Source organism: Nilaparvata lugens, chromosome 2, assembly GCF_014356525.2.
Source record: "Nilaparvata lugens isolate BPH chromosome 2, ASM1435652v1, whole genome shotgun sequence".
Classification (NCBI taxonomy): domain Eukaryota; kingdom Metazoa; phylum Arthropoda; class Insecta; order Hemiptera; family Delphacidae; genus Nilaparvata; species Nilaparvata lugens.
The window spans coordinates 50951042-50978328 of record NC_052505.1 but is presented as its reverse complement, the minus strand read 5'-3'; the positions used below and the strand labels follow the sequence as shown (position 1 = coordinate 50978328).

The 27287-nt window shown below is 40.1% G+C and overlaps 1 protein-coding gene across 2 annotated transcripts in view; it reads left to right on the top strand.

Moving 5' to 3' along the window:
- Nucleotides 1-27287, top strand: part of LOC111057026 (esterase E4) — a 302990-nt gene that overhangs the window by 268763 nt on the left and 6940 nt on the right. For both annotated transcript variants that reach the window (XM_039421458.1, XM_039421459.1), the window contains 2 exons: nt 3789-3942; nt 4302-4422. In XM_039421458.1, coding sequence (XP_039277392.1) covers nt 3789-3942; nt 4302-4422 — 275 coding nt within the window. The remainder of the gene's footprint in view (nt 1-3788; nt 3943-4301; nt 4423-27287) is intronic.

Here is a 27287-nt window from a genome sequence, read left to right as displayed (position 1 = left end):
CTATTCTTGTTGATGCATCAGATATTCAGCTGGTGAGCATAGGTTTTAGTGTTTTGAGGGGAGTGACCAGGTTTAATTACTGAAGACAGAAATATTGAATCAGTTTTTAATTTACTCAAGACCTCTGTCTCCAGACTCACAATTGCACTCACCACACAACACTAATCATGACGTGGTATTCTTGAGGAACTGCCTGATATCTAATATTATATCTACCTTAAAAAAGAAATGCGGCTTTGAAATAAACTAATGAATGCAATCCTCCTAGAATCAAAATCGATTCTGACCTAGGTAGACTACACTCGTCTATTGAAAGTTTAATGAAATTTTCAATGTTGACAACTATATTAAAATGATCCAAAGTGCCGCTCACAGTATGAGATGACACTATCAATATTATCTGACTCCAGTACACACGGAATTGCCGATATACTGAGTGCATTGAGCCAAACAATATAATATACTCACACTCCACTCGCATAAGTAATTAAGTCCGTGGGAAATCGATTTCACACGGGCCCAATACAAATTTGAGGGATGAAAAAATATGGAAAAACTGCTATGTCTCCTTTCAGCCAGTATCGCTGTTAATGCTCGGTGAGTATCAGCAATGTATTTTCTCTTTGTTCATAGAAAAATACATTCTCGACACTCCTAAGAAAATTGGAAATTGAATAATAAGTCCAATACTCAAGTAAGGCATACAATGAATTTTAATTTGAGGGAAAAATAGTTAAATTCAACAGTAATATAAATTTTAAAATATGCTCAAATAAAGATATGCGTGTTACAACTTTTTGGACACCACACAATTTTTCCAAGACTTGAAACCACCCTATCAAACATGTGTATCTTCGTCCAGGTTATTGGATATTATATGCTTCTTATTGTAATAGTTTCACTATTTATTCACACTTATGTCTAATACTCACGCAGTATATATTTTTTCTTGGATTATATTCAATTGAAGCACTTTTAACACCTTTAGAAGAAAATTTACCTTTACGGTAACCTGGGAGGATGGGAATTCCACAAGAATCAATAAGTAGGCTAATCCATTAAGTGGACCCTCAAAAAAAAAATTACATTCAACAAATCTAACAAATAAAAGAAAACAATTAATTTTACAGCTAATTGGAGTAGTTACAAAACAAAATTGAATGAAAGCTAATTGGCTTTATGAAACTACTCCATCACGTTAAAAAAGATTATCACAGAAGGGGACAAGAGTGAGTGTACGAATTCAGAACAAGAAATAATTGTCTCTTGCAGAACAGCTGTGATGTCAGTCAGCTATATTAATTAGACAAAAATAATTTGCAAATTGGGGCAGAATCATTCAATTTGTGTTCATGGGATAAATTAATACACTTCTCACAAATTTTCACATTTCTAATAAATGCAAAATATTACAGTTTTTTTAAATTGGTTTTACAAACACCAAATCCAGTAGATGTAGCAGGCATGAAAAAACATATGATCAGAATGTGATGTACAATGTCGTCTGCTTAGAACCTAACCTCAAATAATATAACCTTAAAAGATGTTCTAAATGACAATAAAGGTTTTAGTGAGTATTTCGTTTATGACCATATTTTAGTATTGAATGTGAATTTCTCAGGTCATGAACGCTCAGGCATGTTGCGTCGTCACAATATGTGAGCAGATAAAAATCATGGAACATAATAAAAATAGAAGGGAAGTGGGATCTAGTTTTATTAGGGCATACTAACACATTAGAACATTTAGTACAAAAATCTGGTGTTGTACCAATCAGAACTAAGTATTTGTTGGGTGCTAAAAATAATTATTTCAAAAGTCACCACATGGTCTTTTTTAAAAATATAAAAATTTATAATTATTGGAGGGAGCATGAAAATCTATAACTAGCATAAAATAAAATTCAAGTGTTAATTATATTCATGTATCCTTTTAATATGCTCTTGTACTGTGGACTATTAGACAGTATTAAATTGTGTCATGGCGGATTTGTTGAAATAGGAGAAGATATTCAAACTTTATGTGAATTTAGAAATAGGGAGTAGCCTATTGTTGAAAATGAATAAGAGGAGATCAACTACCCACTTGCTTGCCAGAAATCGACTGAGACACCAACCAATATGAGAGCAGTAGACTGAATCCCTTATAATAATTATTAAATTTATTTATTACCAAAGTACAAATCTCAACAATTCCTAATAAGTAATGAACCTAACTCAGTGAAGTCACTCTATGACATGAGTTATTAATTTAAATATCCCCAGTGGAGAGGACGACAGCAGCCCACCAGAAAAAGGCATAGGAGACATGAGGCGAATCCATGCCACATCTTTGAATTTGTGAAAAATCTATGCATGAGAGTTACAGAAAAAAATAATGTCTAAGAATGCACTGAGGTGCAACGGATTAATAGAAATTTCATAAAGCTAGCTCATAGGTTTTACTTAGAAATCAAGCTTGATTTCAACTTAATTGTGCAAATAGTTATAACTAAGGGAAAAGTCTTATTAAGAACATGGATGAGGAAAAATATCTAATTATAATTATATCACCATTCAAAGTATTAGATATGCTCTAAAAATCAGTATTATTATCATAATAAGAAGCTCAAAGTTCCTATGATAAATTATTTTATTCAAATTCCACTGACCGCCGAACTCATACCCTGAGAATTAATATTCAAAAATCATTTAAATGGTTGGAATACTGAATTATAAAATTCTTATCCAATAAGCAGAAGCGAGACGAATGATTGAGCTAGAGAAAGAAATCTATAATATATATGCTGATAGAGGAATTATGAAAATTGTTAGTTGATGCTATTATGCAGAATAAGAGTTTTTATTGAGCCATCTGTGATATTTTTCTTGCATATTTTCTTACATTGTTTCTATATTTGTTGTCTCATATTTCATTTTTTGCTCGTTGATTTCATTGTAATGAAATATTAATTGATTGAATGGTGTATCTTTCATTTTTGATCCTGTCTTCATGCATGACCAATCTTGTACTAGTATTTTTCATTATTAGTATTGACAAATTGATAAAATTATCAACTATATTCTTCACCGAATGAGTTGGATAAATCAGCGATATACAGTATTGATCATCATATCTTCAGAAATAATACATTCTCAAGATTTATTTATATGGTTTAACATAATCTCGGGAATCAAATTGACTGAAATACAGGGTCATACAATTAAGTCAAAGCAGTACTACAAGTCATAGAAAGTATAAGGAATTCTAATCAAAATACCATTGTTGATCACACTTGGTATTATCTCATACTGCTGACCCCTTTGTCAGATGGTGGCAAGTTGGATCAATGTCAGTACCATATTGTCTTGTGAAATATTTGAAATCCTTATATTCATCTACTTCTTCAACATCTATAATTGTGGAGTCAGTCAATGCAGCGGTAAAGATTGCCGGTTGATGAAGCTGCAGTTTGCAGCGATTGATTGCAGAATTTGGTATAAGCTCCTCAAAGAGCTGGTAAGAACCTTATGGTATTTTCATTTTAGTAGGCGCATAAATATCAAAAAGTATTGAAAACTCACATGCTCTACCGATTGCTGCCAGCTGGGCACATGTAACCCCAAAAGGACATTACATAAACATGTCACAACCAACGTGGCGCTTATATATTATATTTACAAGCCAATATGGATTTACAAAGTTTTGTCTGGTTAAGGTCTCTATAGAATCTACTGAAAATTATCCTGCACTCAAGTCACAATGATATTATATTGACAACAAATTTAATATGAATGGGCAATTTCCAGATGCTAACTGACCGTCTGTACACAACGGGCATTGTTGAGGGGGCTCGGCTGCAGGGAGTTGCTACCAAAAATGATTCTGTCTATATGTACAGATATTCCTATCAGGGTGAATTCAGTTTTTCTGATCAGATTTTTGGATCTCGCCAACTTTTTGGTAAGTGACTGTATGAATAATCTTGAACTGATGTATGCAGTAATCTAATATGATAAATAATCAACTCTCCTATTCTATTAATAACAAGGGTCAATAATTATCCATTGTGGTATGATGTGATTGGATAGTTGTCATATCGGATTTCCCTACATTACCCACATTTATATGTTCACGGCAGTCAAGCTGGAATAGATTTTGGTGCAACTGGCCATCAATGTTTTTTTATTCATATGACTTGAGTGGAATATTCGTCAACTCCCTCATCTATTGTCTGTGTATTTCATCATCTTGATGATTCTATTGGTCTGGGAGTGATAACTTTCACTGGGATATCAATAATAACTAGAATTTGCTAACAGGGCCAGCGGTAGCAGATGACTTCATGACCTACATAGCCAATCAATTTCCTGTGCGAAACTTCGCAGATCGTGTCCAGAAACAAATGCTGACACATATTTTTCTGGGATTCATAGAATTTGGGTAAGTCTATAACATGAAAATCCGATTCATGGTTCTAAGTAATCGGATATATATTATGATATTTCAGTCATTATAGACATAAAAAAGGGGGTGTGTTTGCAATATAGAAATATTGTAGTTCTGATTTTAAAATATATTATTTGGATACATGACAGAAGTCCAGAACCAATTTCTTCATGCAAATTTTCTTTGTGCTAGATACAAAATGGCCCCAAAACATTGTATTTTTGGTTCATTTTCCAGTTTTCAGCTATTTCCGCCAAATCCAGTAATCAGGCAGAAAAATTAGGCTTCATTTAGATTAAAATATTCTGTGAGATTGAAAATTAGATTAGATGTAGATTGAAAATTGGATTAAGATTTGAAAATTAGAAATTAGATTTAGATGAAAAATTCTTATGAGTACTGAGTTATGATTTTTCAAAAATGAGTAAAATTTGAAGTAAAATTCAATTTTAATGAATTCTAGTTCTTGATCAACAATATCTACCAATTGTTACCATTTAGATGTATAATTCAAAATACATCTCGGGGTATTTTTGTGCTCTACAATCTGAGATCAGATAGAGCGCTCTATCTCACATAGATTTCCAGGTAAACCTGACCACAATGCTCCTGTTATTGTAAAAAGCACCTAATTTTTAGCTTCAACCATCATCACCAACTAAGTTTCTGTCACATTGATATTTCACACAATTATTATGAGTTCATGAGATCACGTTCTATGATAATCCTCGTTAGACATACTTCATTTGAGTTTTTCCCTGAGGAGAGGCGCGCATAAGGACACCTCAAGGATCGAAATTTTCAAACACTTATAACTTTTGACACAATGCTCGGATCTCATTGTACTACACTCCATTCTTTTCAGCTCGTCAAGGCGGTTCAAAGTCATGCATCATAAATACAATTCGGTCGAAAATGGAGAATTTATTGTTGATGCACTCAAGCCCATATTCCAATACCCAAAAAATGGCCAATTTCTGTATTGAAGGCTGCATTTTTTGTGAAATACTTCAGATACCAAAAAATTTCCAAATCTTGTAAGAATGTGAGAATTTACCTCCTCTTTCCACTTCAATAGATGATACTTTTCCAATATAGATGGAGTCCAATACCAGTAGAAAGTAACAGGAGATTTTAAAAATTGTGATTTTAGTTTTTCAATTATTTTTGTGATTCTACTGTAAATCAAGAGTTTCTAAAGCAAGTCTGGAAACATCATAGAAACTCACGATTGCTTCCAAATTGCAGATTTTTTCATCCTCTATGAGCTCAGCTGCCTAAAATCCATCTTGAAGGAATCACTTTTGCATATCATAGAACTGCCAAGTCCGTTAATGTGACGAAAATATTTACTGTTTCTGAATTTTTTCAACAACGAATCTAATCTACAAACATATTTTTTCATGAAACGTTTAAAGGAAATGAAAGAGAAGATTCTATTGTAATAGGATCATGTAATGTTTTTTATAATTACGGGCTACCAAGATACTGTGGAACTGCATTAGGTCTTGGACCAATCTTACCTGCAATTGAAAATATTGAAAATGCTGGACAATCGGTAGAATGCCGCAGGGTGTCAATCCAATTTGTAAGCAATCCACAAAAAAATCTGACTACTTTCATCTGAATAGGTCGCAAATATTACAAATAATTAAATTTATTATTTTCCACGATACTATCTCGATGAAAGCCACTGGATCTTAATGTGAATTACCACAGGAATTTAGCAATTCACTGAGGCAGATAATTTTGAAGTTTGCTACTAATTCTATCAATGAGATAACCTCATGATCCTATTATATCAAGTGAGCAATTTCTGTATATATCTGTTTATATTGTCATATTTGGTTATTTTTATATGTTTATATCTGGTTATCTGGTTTAATGGATCTCAAAAACAGCTATAACGATTCTAAGCAAATTTGGAACATAGTAGGTTCATGATATAAAAAGTTAGCTTACAGTGTTGGTGCTGCATGCCGGAGGTGCATCTCAGCAAGTAACGGGGCTGTTAGTCACCTAGGCTAGAGTTCTGTGCTTGGGTAGTGAGTGCTAACTGATCTGGTGATTTCAATCTGAAGTGAGATTATCAACCACCCTAGTTTCAGGAGCCAAGCGCAAGCGGTGTATTGCTCAATTTTAAATTAACAAGATGAAAATTCTATGATTTGTATTTAACACAGGTGAGTACCATATGGGGCATGGTCTCCAGGAACCAGCTAAAGTGCTTGGTCTTGACAGTGTGGCATTATATGATGATAATTAATACCTCTGAGTCTTGAGCTGGTGCTGGGTGCAGCTGGTCCTCATGTATCTTGAGTGTCTTCTGTTCTTAGCTTACTCAGTAGATAGGTACTCTGGTCCTAGTTGGTGAGCGATGGGATATTTTCCCTTCCATTTGTGACTTGGGCCAGCCTGAACCCGTTCGGCCTTGTTGGAGAGTGGGTGGCTTTGGACCAAGATGGCATCGCCTAGCTGGTAGTGTGGTGGTGGTACATCTTCTTTGGTGGCCTGATACTGATCCTGGTTGTCCTGGGCAGCCTGTTGGAAGTATATGAGTGTGTGTTGCCTCTTGAAGACATCTGTTGGCCAATCTTCTGGCGGGGCGTCCATCTCGTGGATCCATTTGCCAGGTCAGTAGAGTTTTCTTCCAAACAGCACTTGTCTAGGGCTGTAGCGGGTGGCAGCGTTTTGCCAGTTCTGGATGGTGGATAGTACTGGAGGCAGGTGGCATCCCCAGTCTTGATGCTTGTCTTGGAGCCATACTTGTAATCCCTTCTTTAGCTCTGTGGGATTTGCTCAGGGGTGGTAGATGGGTGTTGTGTAGTGCTGCACATCCCATTGTAGACAATGGTTTTTCCAGGCCTTGCTAGAGAATTTCGTCCCATTGTCGGTCAGAATTATCTTTGGATATCCCCATCAGGGAGAGAAGTGTGTTTTTAGCATCTGACAGATAGTGGTTGTTTCCATGTTGGTGAGTGGATAGGCTTCAACCCATTGTGAGAAGGCATCCATCAAGACTAAGATGAATCGATGTTGATGCTTTGATAGCAGATACGGCCCAAGGATTACGGCAGATACAGCATCAGGTCAAGGAATCCTAAGGTTGTATTGGGTCTCGTGGCCACTGGTGGGCGGTAGATGCATGATTGTACCCCTTTGAACAGTTGCAGAGCTCACAACTCTGTAGACAGTTACCTGAGCTTGCATCCTGGACCAGGTGTAGTACTTTGTTGTGCTGCAATATGTTCCATCACTGCCAGGGTGGCCAATGAGGTCTTCATCATAATGGTGGAATAGTAGCTTTGGTCGGCAGCTAGTGGGCACTAGGATTCGCCATCATGGTTCTAGAGTGCTGACATTCTTCTCCCATAGTTGTGTAGTCGGTACTGTACTCAAACTTCTGGTCGACTGGCAGTTGTTGGTCCAGGGGCACTATTTGCAGCTCCATCCATCACTGAATCTGGGCGCTCATTGGTGAATCATTGGCTTGAACTCGATGAAGTTCATCAAGTAGCAAAGCTTTGGTTTCAATGGCATTGAGGGCTACTGGTTCACTGACTGTCCTTTGCTGGTCAGGTTGCATAATTTGGGAGAGGCTGTAACCTTTGTCTCCAATGACTTCAGTGTTCGGGTTTCATGACAGGGCATCAGCTAGTTGATTCTCTCAACCTGGGCAAAATTCAAGAGTGAAGTTTAATTCTTGAAGTAGTAAAGCCCATCTGGTTAGTTTGATTCGGCTGTCCTTGAAGTTGTTCAACCGTGTAATGGTGCGGGGGATGAAGGGCTTGTCCTCACGGTAGGGGCGGTATTGTTATAGCCCAGACAACATCTGGACAGTCCTGCCCGTTGCTATGATAACGTTGTTTGGTAGGATTCAGTCTAGCACTGGTGTAGGTCATGATGTGCTGAATACACTCTATCTCCTGATGGAGTGCTTCCCCTTATCCATTATCCTTATTTTACCTGCATCAGTTTGAAGAATGAATGGCTGCTTGGAATCTGACTGGAGTAGGGGCTGGATGTTGGTGACAGCTTCCGGGATTTGTTGGAACACAAGTTCTTCGGTTTCAGACCATGCCCATCTGGTTTTAGCAGTTCAGTGAGCGAGGCACAAAGTTTGGTGATGTAAGGAATGAATTCTTGAAGCTTTCTCAGGAGTCAAATGAATTCCTTGAGCTTCTCTCTATTTACTGGTGGATCTGCTGAGACAACAGCTTGGATTTACTGTGGTTTGGGTCAGTTCCAATCTGTGATGATGATGAGGACCAAATATTCGAGTCTGCTCCTTCCAATTTGACATCTAGTGGCTGCTATTGTGTGTGTGTACATCTCTAATCGTTCTAGTACCTTGACAAGGTGAAGCAAGTTGTTGTACCAGGTCTCTGAGTACACGATAATGTCATCTAAGTAGAAAAAACAGAAATGTTCGATGTTTACACTGAGTACCTTGTTCATCAAGGTCTGGAAGCAGCTGGAAGCATTCTGGAGTCCAAATGGCATTACCTTGAATTGAAGCTTCTCACCGTAAGGAGTGGTGAAGGCAGTGTATGGTCGAGAACCTGGGCTAGGGGTACTTGCCAGAATCCCATGAGGAGATCCAGTGAGCTGAACACCCAGTTAGTGCCTAGGTTCCTAATGGTATGGTGTAGGGTCATCTGGGGGGAAGTTGCTAGAATGATGGTGGAATTCAGCTATCAGTAGTGGATGCAGACTTGGGCAGTGCTGTCCTTCTTGGTGACTACGACAATGGGTGAGTTGTAATAGGTTGGTTTGACTGGACCGGGAGTTTTTAGTAGTGCAGCCTCTTCCTCAATGGCTTATAGATTTTCACTGGAGTATTGGTAGGGGTGTCATCTGATGATCACAGGACGGCTGAGCTGGATACTTTGATTTGTGGCTGTGGTCACTGAGAGTGGTGTGTGCTCTATGAACATGCTGGGGTGCCACTGGAGGAGCTCACACAAGTTGGCTCTGTGGACCTTTGGTGTTTTTTCTTCTTTGTTAACTGCTTGACTCTCTCAGGGCCAATCTCTTTTAAAGTGGAGGGCAGTGAAAACCAGACGATGACTTCTCACCAAAGATGAGTTGTTCTAGAAATGAAATGTGGCTGGAATAGCAGTAAGCCCGGGATGTCCCAATATCAGGTCTTCTCGAATATCTGGTAGGCCTAGGAAGAAGATGGACTGATGATGGTTCAGAATCTCCAAGTCTAGGTGACCATGGAGGTTGGTGGAGCAGTTGGTGCTCTGGTTGGCTAGCATCACCCTGAGAGCAGATTACTGGGCATGTGGGTACTGAACCAGGTGGCTGGAGTGCATGAAATTGTGTGTGGCAGCTGAGTCCAGTGGGGCATGTCAATGTTGTCCGTGTAGGAGTATGGGTATCTGACACAAGGGCTGACCCGTGAGCTCCTGGGTCGTCACAGCTGGTGTGTGGGAGGGCTTGAGCTGACATATGGTGACATCTGAGCATGGTGTTCTCATCACTGATGAGAGGAATGGCCAGGATGTAGGGAGCCGGGGAGCCCATCTTGGTGATTGAGAGGACAGTGGAGTCTTTGATGGTGTGACTAAGAGCAGATGTAATATCCTCAGTCATGGAGAGTGTGTGAAACTGGATGCAACTAGTAGCTGGGTCCTTGGTGTTGACCAGTGTGGACAGCTGCAGCTGATGATCAGGTCCTTGGGGAGCAAGAGAAGCAGCTAGCTGGTGGTGATGATGACAGCAGCTGCGGTGCCCTCATGAACCCTTCCTTGATGGTGGTGGTAAGTTGTGGTGGAGGCAGAGATGATGGTAACTTGGGTGCAATCGTCGGCCTCTTAGCTGGGTGCTCCTACTGGCCTTCCTGGAGGGGCAGAGTTCAGTTCTCTCCAGTGTAGTCGTTTCTCTGTTGCTTCTTCTCCTTTATCACCAGACAGTCCCAATGGAAATGTCGCTTTGGGCAGTAGTGGTACTGCAAAGGCTGGGTGAAACGAGCAGCTGAAGGGACGGCAGCAACATCAGTTATCGGCTGCTGGGGCTTTGGTCGTTGGTGGAGGTCTTTCTCAAATTTGACAGCCAGTTGAACAAGCTCCTCGAAGTCATGAGGGTGGGCAGCGTGAACCAGTGTCTTCAGCTTGTGGCTCAGCTGACTGATTAAGAGTGAGATGATCTCCTCCCCTGTGAGGTGAGTGATTAATCATGTTGTAATTGAGGCTTCTGGCAAAGAAAACGTTCAACAAGCTAGTTCACATTGTAAGTGGCCCCATGAAATTCTTTATGGGCTTCTGCTTTGCATTGTGTTCCAGCAAATCTAGTCTGGGGCAACTCTGGAGCTGTTTCCAGGTGGATACAAACTCTCCATACTTGGTCCACCAATTGGAAGGGGCATCCTGGAGTTGACTTTTTAAGAGTGGAAACCAAATATGGTCGGATCTGGAGTATGGTGTATGGTGGGATCTGGTGCACTTGCAGGATTTCTATGAACTGTCACATGGAGGAGGCAGGGTTCTCGTGCAGTTGAAGACCTGCCCCTGAAGATTGGCAGCAGGGATGCAAAACTTGATGCTGGCATGGCAGGAATCCGGGGGCAGTGAAGGTGAGGCAACATCAAGTTGTGGGGGTGTCACGGTGGGTCGTCAGCTGGTGTCACTGGACTGAACTCCCAGATTGATGTGGGAAAGATGGCTGGTGGCAGGGCAGGCTCGCCGCTGGACTGCTGCACCATGGGAGCAGTAGTAGTTGGAGGCGGGGTAGGCTTGATGCAGGGCTGTTGCTCTGAACTACTGAGGAGCATTGCCAATGGTGATGGAGAAGGCTGTTGGGTGGAGAAATCTGAGAGGGGTTCCAAGCTGTTGTCGGCATTCATGATGGCAGAGTGATTGCTGGTGGTTGCTTGACCTCTGATAAACACCATGTTGGTAGCTTCTGGAGTGAAAGTGGGCGCCACTGAGGAGTTGACTGTCCTCTGTCAGTCGAGCTGGAGAATTGGGTGACAGGTTCACTGTAGTACTCCACAGTACGGCCCCAAGTTGGGCCACCAGAATATGTCATCATGGGCTGTGGGGATGATACATATTGGCCAAGAGCTAGTAGTGGGAGAGTGATGTGTCTCATTTCTCAGATATAGGAACTTCATACCAAGTTTGCATATTTTCTCACAATTGATTCTTGAAAACTTCTTCTTCTTCTTTCTCTCTGCCGCGCTTGTGCCTCACAGCTCTGGGGTAGCCTTGGACCACCACCTCCAGTTGTCCTGATCCACAGCCAGCCTCCACATCTGCCCCACTATCTTTCCTCTCTCCTCTCCCAATCATCTTATGTGCTCTTCATACGAGTTCCTGGGACATCCTCTTTCCCTCCTACCACTCACAACCACATTTGCATATTGTTTGGCTTTCCGTTCATCATCCATCCACTGTATATGACCCCACCATCCTAATAGTCTCTTATCTATAACCTCTTTTATATCCTCCATTCCAATTTCCTCCCTGATCCGTTCACTTCTTATTCTATCTTTCAACGTTCTTCCCGCCATTCTTCTGAGGCACTTCATTGCAACTGCCCTAATTCTGCTCATTTGCTGTGATTTTAAGGGCCAACTTTCCACTCCGTATAAAACTATGGGCTCTATGATGCTTCTGTATACTCTTTTCTTCACTGTGGTACTCACCTTTTCCTCTCCAAAAATACATTCTCTTGTTCCATAGAAAACCCAACTAGCTTTAGAGATTCTATTTCTTATTTCTTTATCCAATTTTCCATCATCATTGATAACTGTTCCCAGATACTCATATGATTCCACATGTTCCTCCACTTCAATCACCACTCTTTCTCCCTCATTTCCATTTACCACCATCACTTTACTCTTATTTACATTCAATTCCATTCTTTTCTTCTTTATTCCCTCATTCCACTCAGTTATAGCTTCTTTCAATTTTCTTTCTGAGTCTGCAATCAGCACTATGTCATCAGCAAACAACATGGCTTGAACCAAGATTGGCCTTAAGCTCCAACGACCCACCATTGTTCTTTCTGTCCTCCGCTTGCAAATCTTATGTATTTTATCCATTATGACAATAAAAATTAGTGGACTCAAGCTGTCACCTTGCTTTATTCCCTTTTTCATTTGCAAAGGTCTTGAAACGTGTCTGCAAACTCTAACCACTGCAAATACCTCATTGTACACACTTTTCATTGTGCACTGTAATTCAAGAGAACATTTTTTGCAGCCAGTGCTTCCCATACTACTTCTTTTGGCACAGTATCGAATGCTTCTCGGAGATCCAAGAATGCAAGGAAAACCTGATCCTGGAGAAAACATGATCCTGAGTCTGTCTGCCAGGTCTAAAGGAACATTGTTCCTCCTCAATCTGTTCCTCTACCACATTCCGAAGTCTCTTCTCCAAAATGCATGTGTACACTTTAAGTACTACTGATGACAGGCACACTGCTCTGTAGTTCTCTCAGTTGGAGGAGCTACCTTTTTTGTGCAGTGGGATTATTACATTTTGTTTCCATTCTTCTGGAATCTTTTCTTGGTCCATACCTGCTGTATCAATCTAGTGAGGCTATTCAACAGATTCTCACCCCCTTTAGGTACTCAGCTTGAATATCATCGATACCTGCTGCTTTTCCATTTTTTAATCTTTGAATGGCATCTTCAACTTCATCCTTTGTTATTTCCACATTCATTTGGTCCTCTTCATTTCCATTATCATTCACATCCATATTCATTTCTTCATCATGCCCATCCTGATTATACTTGCCCTCAAAGAATTTTCTCCAAGTTTCCAGTACATCTTGAGTGGATGACATAATCTTTCCATCCTCATTCTTAACAGATCTTGCCTGTTTTCCAAACTTTCCTCGTAGACACTTGCAAACTGTCCAGAATTTCTTAACATTGGATCTGTAATTTTCGTTTACTTCATTTCCAAACTCCTCCCAGGCCTTGCTCTCTGATTCCTTTACAGCCCTTTCAGCATCATTTCTGCACTGTATGTATGTCAGCCAATCTTCATTCCTTCCAGATCTTATATACTTTTTATATGCCTTCTTCTTGTCCTTTACTTTATGTTTCACTTCTTCCGATCACCATTTCTTCCTTCTCTAGAATTTTCCAACTTTTCTTTGGCAACATACTTTAATTGAGGCTCTTAGTAGCGACTCTTTAATTGCTTTCCATTGAAATTCGATGTTTGTGAACAAATTTTCTTCTACTGTCTGTGTTTCACTAGCAGCCAATTCTCTGTCAACTTCTTTCTGGAATTCATTTTGTTTGTCCAATCTTTTTAATTCCTTGCATTTGACCCTTTCATACTTCCTCTGCTTTATTGTGGCTATCCTTTGGAACCTAGTGTTGGCAACCAGTAGTTTATGATCTGAATCAATCTCTGCACCCCTTATAACTTCAACATCTTTGACAGCATATCTCAAATCAGATGGGTAAAGAAAATAGTTGATGATGCTTTGGGTGTCTCTGCCTTTTGCTACAAAAGTGATTTTGTGTATGGTCTTATGGATAAACCATGTATTCCCAATCAGCAATTAGTGATCTATACAAAAGTCCAAAATTTGCTTTCCGTTATCATTCAGTATCGACTCACCAGCATGCTTTCCCATACAGCCATGCCACTGCTCATAGTCATTTCCAATCCTTCCATTGAAATCACCCATTGAAAGGCTCTCCCCACATCCTCTCCTTCGTATCTCACTCATTCCCAAAACACTCATTTTGTATTTTTTCATCTCCTCCACTATTACAACTTCTTTTCCAGTCAAGGTGCGCACATTCCAATTCCCAAATTGTAAGTCAAGTTAGTGTCTTGTCCAATTTCTTATTCCTAAAATTCCGGTCCTGTCCGAGGCTATTTAATATGTACTTTGAATCCAGTGTAATCCGACGTGTGGGGGATTAGCCCAACGACGTCTTCTTTGGAGCACTTCTTCGTCTGACTCCTACCCTTTGACCTGTCCAGCTTGGGAGGCCCTACTGGTAGTTACACTACCGCCGGCATAGCTCTTGGGGTCATAGGAGTACGCAAGCCCCTCCACCACAACAAGGTGTTGTGCTCCCTAGGAGGGGGATTCTTGAAAACTTTGAACTGAATTCTAGGGAATGCAAGGAAAACACAGTACATCCGCCCATCTTCTGCATATCTTCGGCATAATTTTTTGAAAAATCATAACCCTATTCTCATTGGAGATAGACAGATCAGAATGATATAATTCTATTTAGAATTCAAGATCTCATTCTATTCAGAATTTCATAATCTAAAAAGAAGGCAGAGCAAATTTTTTTGTACCATACTGGATTCTGCAGAAATAGCTAAAAACTGGAAAATGAACTGGAAATATGAGGTTTTTGGGCCACTTTGTATCTAGCAAAAGGAAATTTTGCATTAAAAAATTGGTTCTGGACTCCTCTGTGTATCCAAATAATAGAATATATTAAAAAATCAGAAATCTCTACAATAATTATATTGCAATCACAAAAATGTATAGTGACAGGACTATACAGTATGTACATTCTTCTTCCCTTCTCCCATTCAATAAAGCTGATTGAGATGGGAACACCACCTTTCCAGATACAGAAATCTATGGCAGTGGCAAGACTATATTTTCTCAAGTTCTATTCATGCAATTTTATACAAACAAAAATTGATCTCAAAAATGATTATAACGATTTTGGTTGAGTTTGGATTATGAATAATATTCCACAAAAATAATTGTATCTTTCGATTCCCATAGCAAGAACGTGTGCCCTGCTTGTTGTAGTATATAAACTCATGTTATTTCAAAAATACACTGCATTACTGTTGTATATTGCCGAAGGTTGACTACCCTGATCCACTATTAGCCTATTCCATTTCAATAATCAATATTTTTTTTCTTCATTTCCTTACATAACTATATCACTTTATTCATCTCATGTTTCAATCTTTGAATTTTCATAATGAACTTCTACAACATTTTCCATTAGTAAACAAATCTTCAGTTGAATAAATGAAATTGAAGTTTTGGTAGAGAGTTACTGGGAAGGATATTTTGAATATTCTTCCCAAAGAATGGACATTGATAGACCAAGTTCAAAGCTCTGACATGTGCTGTGCTATGAATTTAGAAAGTTGATTTGGAATTTAGAATTTAGAAACACACACAATATAACTGAAAAAGCGATGCTTGATAAACATACTTAGTGCTAGAGAATGGGAATCCAGAAATGACAAAAAAGACAACGAAATAGAGAGAAGATGTGGAATATATGGTCGCCTTTAACAGTTAAATACAACAGTTAATAGAACAAAAATTAAATTGCATCATGGAAACCGAAAATAGAATTAATAAATTTAGAAAGTTATCTCCGATACAGATAAGTAGCCTACTCTGTCTGCTCCACATTGAAAATGTTTTAGATTGAATCATAAGAAGCTTGAAGGACTCTGATTTCAGAAAGAAGAATTGAAATTGAAATTGAACTGAAATATTTCTCAGAATTCAATCATAAATAACAATAAATATTTGAAAGAAAGATCAACATAGAATTCAGAAAACTCCAAGTGAAACACTATCTAAATATTATCAAATATCAATAACCCCCAGTGGCGTAACGTTGCCCCCCGGCAAAAAAAAAAATCCGGGCCCCTCTTCTAAAATCATACCACCTCTCTCCAGCCCCCTTCTCCCTTTAATCCCAAGCATTAAACTCTAATGTGAACGTACACCTTTCATGAGTAAATTACATAACTTAGTTGAAAAAATAAAACTTGTTCTCCATTGAAATCTACAATTTAAGTCAAGAATTATGTTTTAAGCTACAAATATAGAATCCAACCTTTAGAGCTAGAACTAGAGTTAGTGAGTAGTATCTAGTCTTAAGATTCATGAATTATTAAAATAATAAAGATAATAGTATATAAAAACCTTTGATTTGATGTCTCCTACAAGCCTCCTAGTTCTGCAATCACTGCTTTCTCGGTACAGTAGCACCTTGGTTCTTTCTCCCACATGTCTATTTTCTCACATATTTGTATTCTGATTTCTTGTTCACGCTTAAACTTATACAAATGTAACGTGCCTAGACATAAACCTAAACATTTAGGTTTTAGTAAGAAGTTTTTGGTTCTTTCTCCCACATGTCTATTTTCTCACATATTTGTATTCTGATTTCTTGTTCACGCTTAAACTTATACAAATGTAACGTGCCTGGACATAAACCTCAACATTTAGGTTTTAGTAAGAAGTTTTAATTTTTCAAGGTTTTAAATTAGAGTTCAATTGATAATATTATTTATTTTATTGATTTGGAAAAAAAATGTTCAGAAGGAATAGTAGCCTACCTTTGAGTTGTATGATTTATACTTTTAATTTATTCTCTTCACAATTCAAACAATTTACAATTTAAGAACAATTTTTAAAATGTTCAGAAGAAATAGTAGCCTACCTCTGAGTTGTAGGATTTATACTTTAAATTTATTCTATTTACAATTTAAACAGTTTAAAATTTAAGAACAATTTGAAAAATGTTCAGAAGAAATAGTAGCCTACCTTTGAGTTGTAGGATTTATACTTTTAAGTTATTCTGTTGTCTTGCTTTTTGAGATGCAAATATCACATCACTAAAGCATGTATTGAATGATAGAGATAGACCAATAGAATTGAGTATGAAGTAATAATTTGTTCACCGTAATACAGTAAATAAAAACTGGAACCAACTATGCAACAATCTGTTACCGCCAACCAGTTGCGGTAAGTAACCACTACGAGCGCTGCCTCTAGTTCCTACAGAGCTATTTGAACTATTGTTCGCCAAGGAACCATTCTTCTTTGAAAAAGTCGCTCTCGAGTCATCGTTCACTCAGAGTCAGAACACAGTGTAAAGTCAATCCCGCTTCCTGCTACATCTCGTGTCGTTTTCCTGCTCCAAGTTACATTCATGTTGATTCTCTACAAGATTAATCCGCTCCAAGTGTTTTATTACTGTGATACCGCTTCAATATCAATCTGAGACTTATTATTGTTGAGTATAATTCATAAAGACAGTATAGAACTAAGCAAGTTGTGCTTCCACCCCGTGTAGTGAGATTCCCGCCTTTGTATGAAAGACTTTGTTTTACACCACTTTGTTGTATTGAACTTGATTCATTGGTTTGAGTAATTCATTTGATCAACTTATTGTTGGTCTGGTCCTCCGATTTTTAATGAAAGTGTATTCATTTCAATTTGTGTTCACTCAGTCCAACCTGGCTCCACCAGTAGAAGCTACTAAGTAATTTGTTATTGCGCCCACCTCTATGGCCATAACACTATCACAAACACAACTCACTTAAATAACTTTTCATTCATCAAATTCAGCGGACCCGTTGACATGTGCACACAGTAACAAAATTTGAGAGGAACTGAACCACTGAATGAACCGCTTTGTTGTATTGAACTTGATTTATTGGTTTGAGTAATTCATTTGATCAACTTATTGTTGGTCTGGTCCTCCTATTATTAATAAAAGTGTATTCGTTTCAATTTGTGTTCACTCAGTCCAACCTGGCTCCACCAGTAGAAGCTACTAGGTAATTTGTTATTGCACCCACCTCAGTGGCCATAACAAAAATCCTGATCCTCTGAGCCATGATAAAACTGAACCTAGAGACCTATGGATACGTATAAAACGACTGTGAGTATAAAAAATTACGCATCAAGTTGAAGAAGTTTGAGGTTAGATGTCCATTTGAACAATGAATATCAACTATCGATTATTCACAGAGTATCGATTGTAACTATTGAATGAGCTTGCTATCGACATCAGAGTATCAATTGTGATTATTGAATGAACTAGCTATGTACATCGTCAATAATTATTATCGTCAGTACATCAACATAACCTATTTTTTGAAGTGTTACTGCAAGTATCTACATATTATATCAATGTTAGAGCCAATGTAATGGGCTTCAAATCACGTTACTTAGTAGCTCAAAATAAAGTCGTTACCTTTAAGAAGCTTCTCGTACAAGGATGGCGGGTTCGCAGTGGACTGTAACAGCGGTTTTCTCGTTCGGGTAGGCGGTAGCATGTTATTGTAATAAGAAATCACTTGCACTGGCTGGGGGGAAAACATGGGCCCATGTCGCAGCGAAGAGGTCGTACATTTATAAGTTCTTTCAAAGGGAGGAAAAATTGGTAGCGTTAGTGCACGTTTTAGAACAAGCCATCTTGACAAAGCGGAAACGGGCGAAGAAGTAGTGGGGAGTGGAACAAGCCGAGAGAGAGAGCAGTGCCATCTACAATGGGCTTGGCGCTATCATTGCGGCTGATGGCAGTGGCATGTTAGATGGCCATGGGTGAGCGCGGTTGATACAAAACACACAGCCAACTTACCGACAGATATAAGAGGGAAACTGCCGAAGTTATATTGGCGGTAACATACCCCCCCCTCAAAAACGAACAGTTTTTCATAGCGGTGGAAACAATCTCCAGCGGGTCGGTGACAATACACAGTGAGAGCGTTGCACAAATGACCAGAAAGGTGGCGCAGACAGGAACAGTGGTGTACCTAGGAGCAGCGGTGTAGACAGAAACAGCAGTGTAGACAGGAATGGCGGTGTAGACAGTAGCAGCGGTGTAGACAATAACAATCCTCATGGATGTGAGCGTGGCGGTCTTCATGTGGTGTGTGCGGTAACTTGTAGAAGGTTTCAAATGATGCGGTGAACTTTGCGTATGTCTCGAACAATGTTCCCAGATGCGCATTTGATAGTGACTACACGTACTAGTCCATCTTTACCAGGGTGTAGCGCAATAATCCTGCCTAACGGCCAGCTGAGAGGAGAGGTGTTGACAGATTTGATTATGACCAAATCGTTAAGTTGCAAGTTTCTTTCAGCGGTTTTCCATTTTGTGCGATTGATCAAGGTGCATAGGTACTCCTTGGACCAGCGATTCCAGAAATATTGGGTCATTTGGTTTGTAAGTCTCCAGCGGCGTACGACCAATAGTTCCTTCGTCTCTATGGGTTGCGGTGGTGCGGTAAGAGGTCTACCAATTGAGAAGTGCCCGGGAGTGAGCACGGAGGCAGCTTCAGCAGGTTCAGAGGACAATTCTGTGAGCGGTCGACTATTTAGAATACTTTCAATTCTAACGAAAATGGTGTCATACTCTTCGTATGTAAGAGCTGTGTCCCCAATACAGCGGTGTAGCAGTGTTTTGGCGGATTTGACGGCGGCTTCTCATATGCCTCCTTGATGCGGAGCATAAGGGGGAATGAATTTCCAGTTTATGCCGTAGTTAGACAGAAAGCACTTCACTTCAGAGGGCATCGTCTTCAAGAGTTTTTCTAACTCATACATTTTTCTTGCGGCGGATGTGAAAGTCTTAGCATTGTCTGAAAACAGAGTGTGCGGCGCACCTCTGCGGGCAATAAATCGGTGTAGAGCGGCGATGAAGTTGTTGACAGACATCGAGGACAGGAACTCTAGATGAGTAGCTTTGGTGGTCAAACATACAAATATGCACAGATAACCTTTTGTTGTTTGTGTGCGTTTCAATAAAGATGTTTTGCATGAGAAAGGACCAGCAAAGTCCAAGCCAGTTAAATTGAATGGTCTATTGGCGGTGACTCGTTCAGCAGGTAGCGGGGCCATACGTTGCTGTAGGTTGGTGCGGCAAAAGCGGTTACAAATGACACATTGATGTATTATGCGGCGAACTTGATTGCGGGCAGAGATTATCCAATACTGTTGGCAAACAGCTGCTTGTGTGGTGCGGGGACTGGCATGACAATTTTGAAGATGTATGTGTCGAATGATGAGTGAGGATACATGCTCATTTTTCGGCAGCAATAATGGATTTCTAGCTTCACTAGAAATCGGAGCATGCTCAAGACGACCAGATAAGCGTATCAAATCGTAATCATCAATGTACGGTTGCAACGTTAGTAGATGCTTAGGACATTTTCCAGCTTTCAACTCTGTTATTTCCTTCTGAATTTATCCCGTTGCACAACATGAACAATGAGTTTTCTAGCTATTTCAGCTTCACAGGCGGTGGTGTCAATTGAGGCAGGCGTTTCACAGGTTTCAATCTGTTTGACTATTTTGCAGCGATATTCATAACGGGCTGGTTTGATGCGGTTGACAAATCTTAGTATGTAGACAAAAATACGACATAGCTTTCCAAATTTGGATACACGTTCTATAGCGGTATACAAACGATTCTCAATTGGTTCTTCAACAGTAGCGAGAATGTACAGCGGGTTAGTTTTCATCTCAGGTACAATGTTGGAAACAAGATGATTGGACACGGGAAAGTCAGTGGCGAGACAACGAAACGCATTGGTAGTGTGCCACCAATCATGGCAGGAGACGATTTCAGCGGGAGTCAAGCCTCTCGAAGCAATATCTGCACAGTTGTTAGCAGAAGTAACGTGATGCCATGACTCAAGTTTTGTTAACTGAGTAATTTGCTGTACTCTGTTGGCAACAAAAATCTGCAATTTGTATGTGGGTGTGTTGATCCAATCCAAGGCAGTCTTGGAATCGGTGTAGAGTCGAATTTCTTGTAAATCATATTCGGACAGCGTAGGTAAGATGGCGGATAGTAAACGAGCAAGCAGCAAACAACCCATCAATTCCAGGCGTGGAATTGTCATAGTTTTCAGCGGGGCGACATGACTTTTGGCGGCTATGAGACGGCAGTTAACATATCTATTTTCAGTCTCTTTATGAATATATATACAAGCAGCAAACCCCTTTTTGGAGGCATCGGCGAATCCAAGCAGCTGGGTAGTAGAGCGGTTACAGGCGAGTAAACGTGGGATTACAACATTGTCCAAACGGGAAATTTCAGCGGTAATCAGCTCCCAATGAGCTCGAAGTGAGGCTGGAACCTCAGTGTCCCAAGCTAATTGCTGAGACCACAGCGTGTGCATGAATAGCTTGAACAGCATTATGAGAGGAGTGAGCCACCCAAGGGGGTCGTAGACTCGAGCGATGAATGATAGAACGGTTCTTCTAGTGATTTGCCCATTAAAAGGAGAAATGAAATAGCGAAAGTTGTCCGCGAGCGGGCTGTAGACAATTCCAAGAACTTTTGCAGTAGCGTTGTCATCAAACATACAATCTTGATTTTCCAAAAATTCTGCAGGCAAGTTAGCGATCAATTCAGGAGTATTAGAGTTCCATTTCCGAAGTTCAAAGGAGCCAAGCGACAATAACTCAATCAGTTCAGAAATAAGCGTTTGTGCTTCAGAAAAATTGTTACTTCCTCCCAGCAGGTCATCAACATAAGTTTGACTTGTTAAAACTTTACTTGCCAGAGGGAATGCTTCTCCTTCATCCTTGACAAGTTGTTGCAATGTGCGTTGCGCTAAATAAGCACTGGAAGTAAGCCCATAGGTTACGGTTTTAAGTTCAAATTCTTTTGCAGGTTCATGATAATTAGGTTTCCAAAAAACATGTTGGTGACGGCAGTCTTCAGGCCTTAACAAAATCTGGCGATACATCTGCTTGCAATCAGAAAGGACAATGTACTTGTAAGTGCGGAATTTGGTCAATACTTGAATAATATTGGACTGCAGTTTTGGCCCTGGTAACAAATTCTCATTTAGTGAATGCCCATTGGTATCCTTGCTGGAAGCATTAAACACCACCCTGATTTTCTGAGTGGGGTCCTTATTTTTAAAAACTGCATGGTGTGGAATCACATAGTCAGAAGCGGATTTGGCAAGTTCCAAATGGCCAAGCTCATGATATTCTGTCATGAAGTTGTCGTATTTCTTCTTTAGTTCCGAAGAATTTTCCAAGCGTTTTAATAATCCAAGGTGACTTCGATAAGCTTGCTTGCGGTTTGAAACAAGAACAGGCGCGCTAGGCTTGAAGGGGAGTGCGACTACATATCTGCCTTCATCATTGCGGTAGGTAGTGGACTCATAGAGCTGTTCACAGAGTTCATCTTCAGGTGATAAGAGTTTCGCATTTATTTGGACATCTTCAGTCTCCCAAAACTTGTTCATGACCTCAGCAAGCGGTTCTTCGCGGGCAAACATGGTGCAGATAAGTTGCATCTGATGAAGCGGATCAGGCGAGTCCTCAATATTTAGCTTTCCACTCAGAACATAGCCAAATATAGTGGCGAAGGCAGCGGGATTTCCTGGTATAATAGCATTGGCGGAAGAAACAAATACATTAGGATAAATGTCAGCTCCAATCAAGAGGTCTATCCTATTGGGTTGGTCAAAACCAGGGTCAGCGAGATCCAAATGTGAAAGTGAGGTTTTGAGCTCACTGCTGATTGGAAAAGCGGGTAGGTCACCAGCTATTTGCTCTAAGACAAGGGCTTCAGTTTGGAGAAAGGTGTTAAACTGCGGTCGAGATAGCAGTGTCAAATGAGTGGTACCTTTTACAGCGGTCGCTTGTTCAGAGATACCATTAATCTGAATGCGTGCGGGCATGATGGTGATACCAAGTTGCTGGGCAGCTCGGGTAGTGATAATCGATCTCATGGAGCCACAATCCAATACAGCACGTAGTAATTGTGATCGGTTGTATTGATCAACAACAGCAACGATAGCGGTGCCCAGTAAAGCAGAAGCGTGTACAGCTTTCACTTGTGCACAGCCACTGAAGGTGTCCGGCATGCCGGTGGATGAACTGCGGGTTGGGGTTGAGATATTGGTCACAGGCGCTGTGCCAAAAGGTGACGAAGAAGACCGTGAGGGACTGGCCGTGTTTTGCGGGATTCTCGAATCGGTACAACATGAATTACTTACATATTGTGATGAGTGTATGTCATCGGTAAACCGCTGTGTTGACATTGGTTCAAATCCTGGTGGCGGGGAGCGACAGCAAGCACCTCCAGAGGTGGAAGCTGGTTGGTAACTAGATATGGTAGGCCTATTATGAGAGCCAGAAGGGTAGCGATCTGGTCGGCGTTCAGCAATTGAAAAGGATTGTGAACTCTCATTATTTTTGCATAGCAGGGTATGGTGATGGATTGATTTACATGCACGACAAGAGGACAGTGAATTGCATTTGGCTTTGAGGTGGGACCCGAGGCATCCGAAGCATCTGCGGTTTTGCTTGACAATATCCATTCGTTTGTTGATAGGTTCCTTCCTAAAGCGCTCACATTTGTACAATGGATGAGGAATGTTGCATAGTACACACAGATTGCTGCCACTTTTGTTTTCAGTAAATTGCGGTTTTACTACTTGTGAATGATCTTCAGTCTTCACTTTTGCGGTTGGTATAGCGGTGTAACTAGCACTAGATAACTGTTCACTCACCTCATTGATGGCGGTTACCTCCAGCGATTTTTCTTGGTTGGAAATGAATTTCATCAGGTGGTCAAAAGCAGGTAAGTCGTCAGGGCCCAAAGAATTCTCAAATTTGGCTCTTACAGCGTTAGGCAATTTCTGAAGGCAAATCATTGTTATTAAGAAATCAGCATGGTTCAATTTCAAATTAAATAGTGATTGCTTAGCTGAGCCTAATTCAATGGCAAAATGTCTAAGTACTTCAACAAGACTGCCCTTCGGCTGAAAGTTTGTGATTTTGCTGTATAAGGCATAAGCTCGATAGCGTTTGTTGTCATATCGGTTATGCAAACTTTCGAAGGCAAGCTTGTATGCATTTTCAGTGTCAGCAAAGTTTTGAACTAAGCACAAGGCGTCTCCACATAAATAGGATACAAGTAGATAGTATTTTTCATCATTTGAAAAGTCTTTGCAATTATGTACAGCTGCTTCAAATACGTTTTTAAAGGAAGCCCATTGCTCCATGTCTCCAGAGAATACTGGGATGGACAATTGCGGCTTGATAAAATTTGACGCTTTAGATTCAGTAGGAGTGCAGGTATTTACTTCTTCTTTTAATTTAATTTGATCAAAAGTGTCTTGAAATTCCTTTTGAACGTTATCGAATTCGGTCAAAGTAGCTAAAGGCATTTCATCACATTGTAGGTTGTTAAAATCATCAGCTAATTTTTCAAATTTTTTGTTTAAGTCCAAATAATAATCGCATAATTTTATCAGTATTTCAAATTCATATTTGTTGGCTAAAGCGCAAAGCGACAGCTGAGTGCGTTTTAGCTTGTTGAGCAAGAGTACCTCGGCCATTTCAGCGAAATAACATTCAAAAACAGTTCAAAAAATAATTTTGTAAACAAAATTTTGAGGCTAGGTCGATGTTTCAGTAAAATCGATAGTCGATAGTCGATATCTCGATGATTGATGACGGTTAATGATCGATATTTCGATAGTCGATGCTTGCACGCTACTGATTCGATTCATCTAACCTCAACCTTGAGAAATTCGAAGAATGCGAAAATAATTGAAGATTCATCCATAGGTCGATCGTAATAATTTCATGCGGCTCGGTTGGACCAGAATCGTGTTAGAGCCAATGTAATGGGCTTCAAATCACGTTACTTAGTAGCTCAAAATAAAGTCGTTACCTTTAAGAAGCTTCTCATACAAGGATGGCGGGTTCGCAGTGGACTGTAACAGCGGTTTTCTCGTTCGGGTAGGCGGTAGCATGTTATTGTAATAAGAAATCACTTGCACTGGCTGGGGGGAAAACATGGGCCCATGTCGCAGCGAAGAGGTCGTACATTTATAAGTTCTTTCAAAGGGAGGAAAAATTGGTAGCGTTAGTGCACGTTTTAGAACAAGCCATCTTGACAAAGTGGAAATGGGCGAAGAAGTAGTAGGGAGTGGAACAAGCCGAGAGAGAGAGCAGTGCCATCTACAATGGGCTTGGCGCTATCATTGCGGCTGATGGCAGTGGCATGTTAGATGGCCATGGGTGAGCGCGGTTGATTCAAAACACACAGCCAACTTACCGACAGATATAAGAGGGAAACTGCCGAAGTTATATTGGCGGTAACAATCAACATGGAAATCTGTACACCGCTCAATAGACTGAGAAGATTGAATCAATCCATTTTATCACTTTTTGAAAAATATCACGATAATATTCCCATGAGTTGCAGTGAATATTACTTTGGTTTAGATAAAAAGTTTGACAAACTGGTTGAAGAATTTGAACAAATTGACCAAAACAATTTAATACCAGCACAAGTTTTAGATTTCACGGAGTTGACCGCACAGTTTCAATAAATATTTGACCAAATCAAATTAGTGGAAGCCAAGACCGCTCAAGTAAGTACCACTACAAGTTTTTCTGCTATTAATGCATTTGTAAAGCCTCAATTGCAAATTCCCAGGTTTGCTGGAGAACCCAATGAGTGGAATTCTTTCAAGAAAGTTTTTGATGCAGTAGTGCATTCAAGTCAAGAGTACTCTGATGAGGCAAAATATCATTTGTTGACATCCTACCCAACTGGGGATGCACTTATGCTTGTTCAAAATCTGGCCAACACTGAAAATTGCTATCAAGCTGCCTATGATAGTTTACATAACTGCTACAACAATGCTAGGTATCGGGCCTTCTGCTTGTATAATATAACTAATTCATTCAAGCCATCCGCATTGCTTACTGAGACATTGAAGAAATTTTTCAATTGAGCTAGGATCAGCCAAAAGATCCTTATTTAATATGAAGATTGATCAAGCTGATTTTCTGATTACAATGCTCTGTCTACCAAAATTACCGCTGCATATTTGAGCTGAGTTTGAATTTGAGTTTGAGTTTGAGTTTCATTCCTAATGATCAATTGCCTACATTTGATGGATTAATGAGTTTTGTTGCCAATCAAGAAAAATGTCTGGAGGTAACTAGCCTCACTAGCATTGAGGAGCAGATTATCAATGCTAGAATCCAGTATGTGCAACCTTCTGCTGTGAAATCAGAACCCACTTGTTCTAGTTATGCTATGAAGAGTCAACCTGGTAATGTTCAGAGTCTTACCCGCAGCAGTGGTCACAACTGTGTGATATGCAAGGCCAATCATCAACTATATAAATGTGACCAGTTCAAGCAAGAAACAGTTGCTAAGCGTCTACTAATCGTGAGGCAGAACAAAAGATGTTTTGTGTGTTTGGGATCGCCTCTAAAAGTTAATTGCAATTCGACCATCTGTTGCAAAAATTGTGGATCTATGCATCATCACATGCTGCTCTGTAATAATGCTAATAATCCTCATTCATTATTAGCCACTGAGAAATGGAACGCCTGCTCTGATTACAACCACACTGCTTTATTGATGCCTGCTCATTGATGCCACCGTCAGGTTGTCCAGTATTCTCAAGCTGTCACTGTCAACTGCCAACCGGAACTGCTATGCAAAAGCCGTCGGCCACTTATGGTTCACTGTCTTCCACTGCTCCTGGTAATGTGCACTCAACCAATGCTGTAAGTATTTACAATCACGACTCTTCTATTGTTACACCGCCCTCGGCTGCTGTCTCTTCTGCAATATCTACTAGCTACATTCCGCCTGCTGCATCACCGCCTGTGGCCAGTAATATTGCTGCACCTGTCAGGCCACCGCCAATCTCAACCAGCGCCGTTATGACTCCTGTGTCCTCTGCCACCGCTCCAGACGTTTTCAGTGGCTGTGCTCAAGTTAAGGTCATTCATGCCTCTGCCCTGTTAGGCACAGCTATAGTTGCTGACATTAACCAGTACAATCAACAACATTTCCTGCGCGCCGTTCTAGATTGTGGCTCCATGAGATCCATCATCACCACAAAAGCTGCCGAGCAACTTGGATTAATTGTTTAAAGTATGCAATATATAATATTAACCCTGACCGGGTAATTCTTTTTTTTCAGAAAACCTATATTAGCCCACATATTATCAGGGCCCTAGCCCAGGCCCCCTAGGGACCCAGTATCCCCCATGCTGCGGGGGTAGCAGGGGTGTATGTTACACCACTTATAATCCCCAATAATATCTATTATATATCTTTACAATATAAAAGA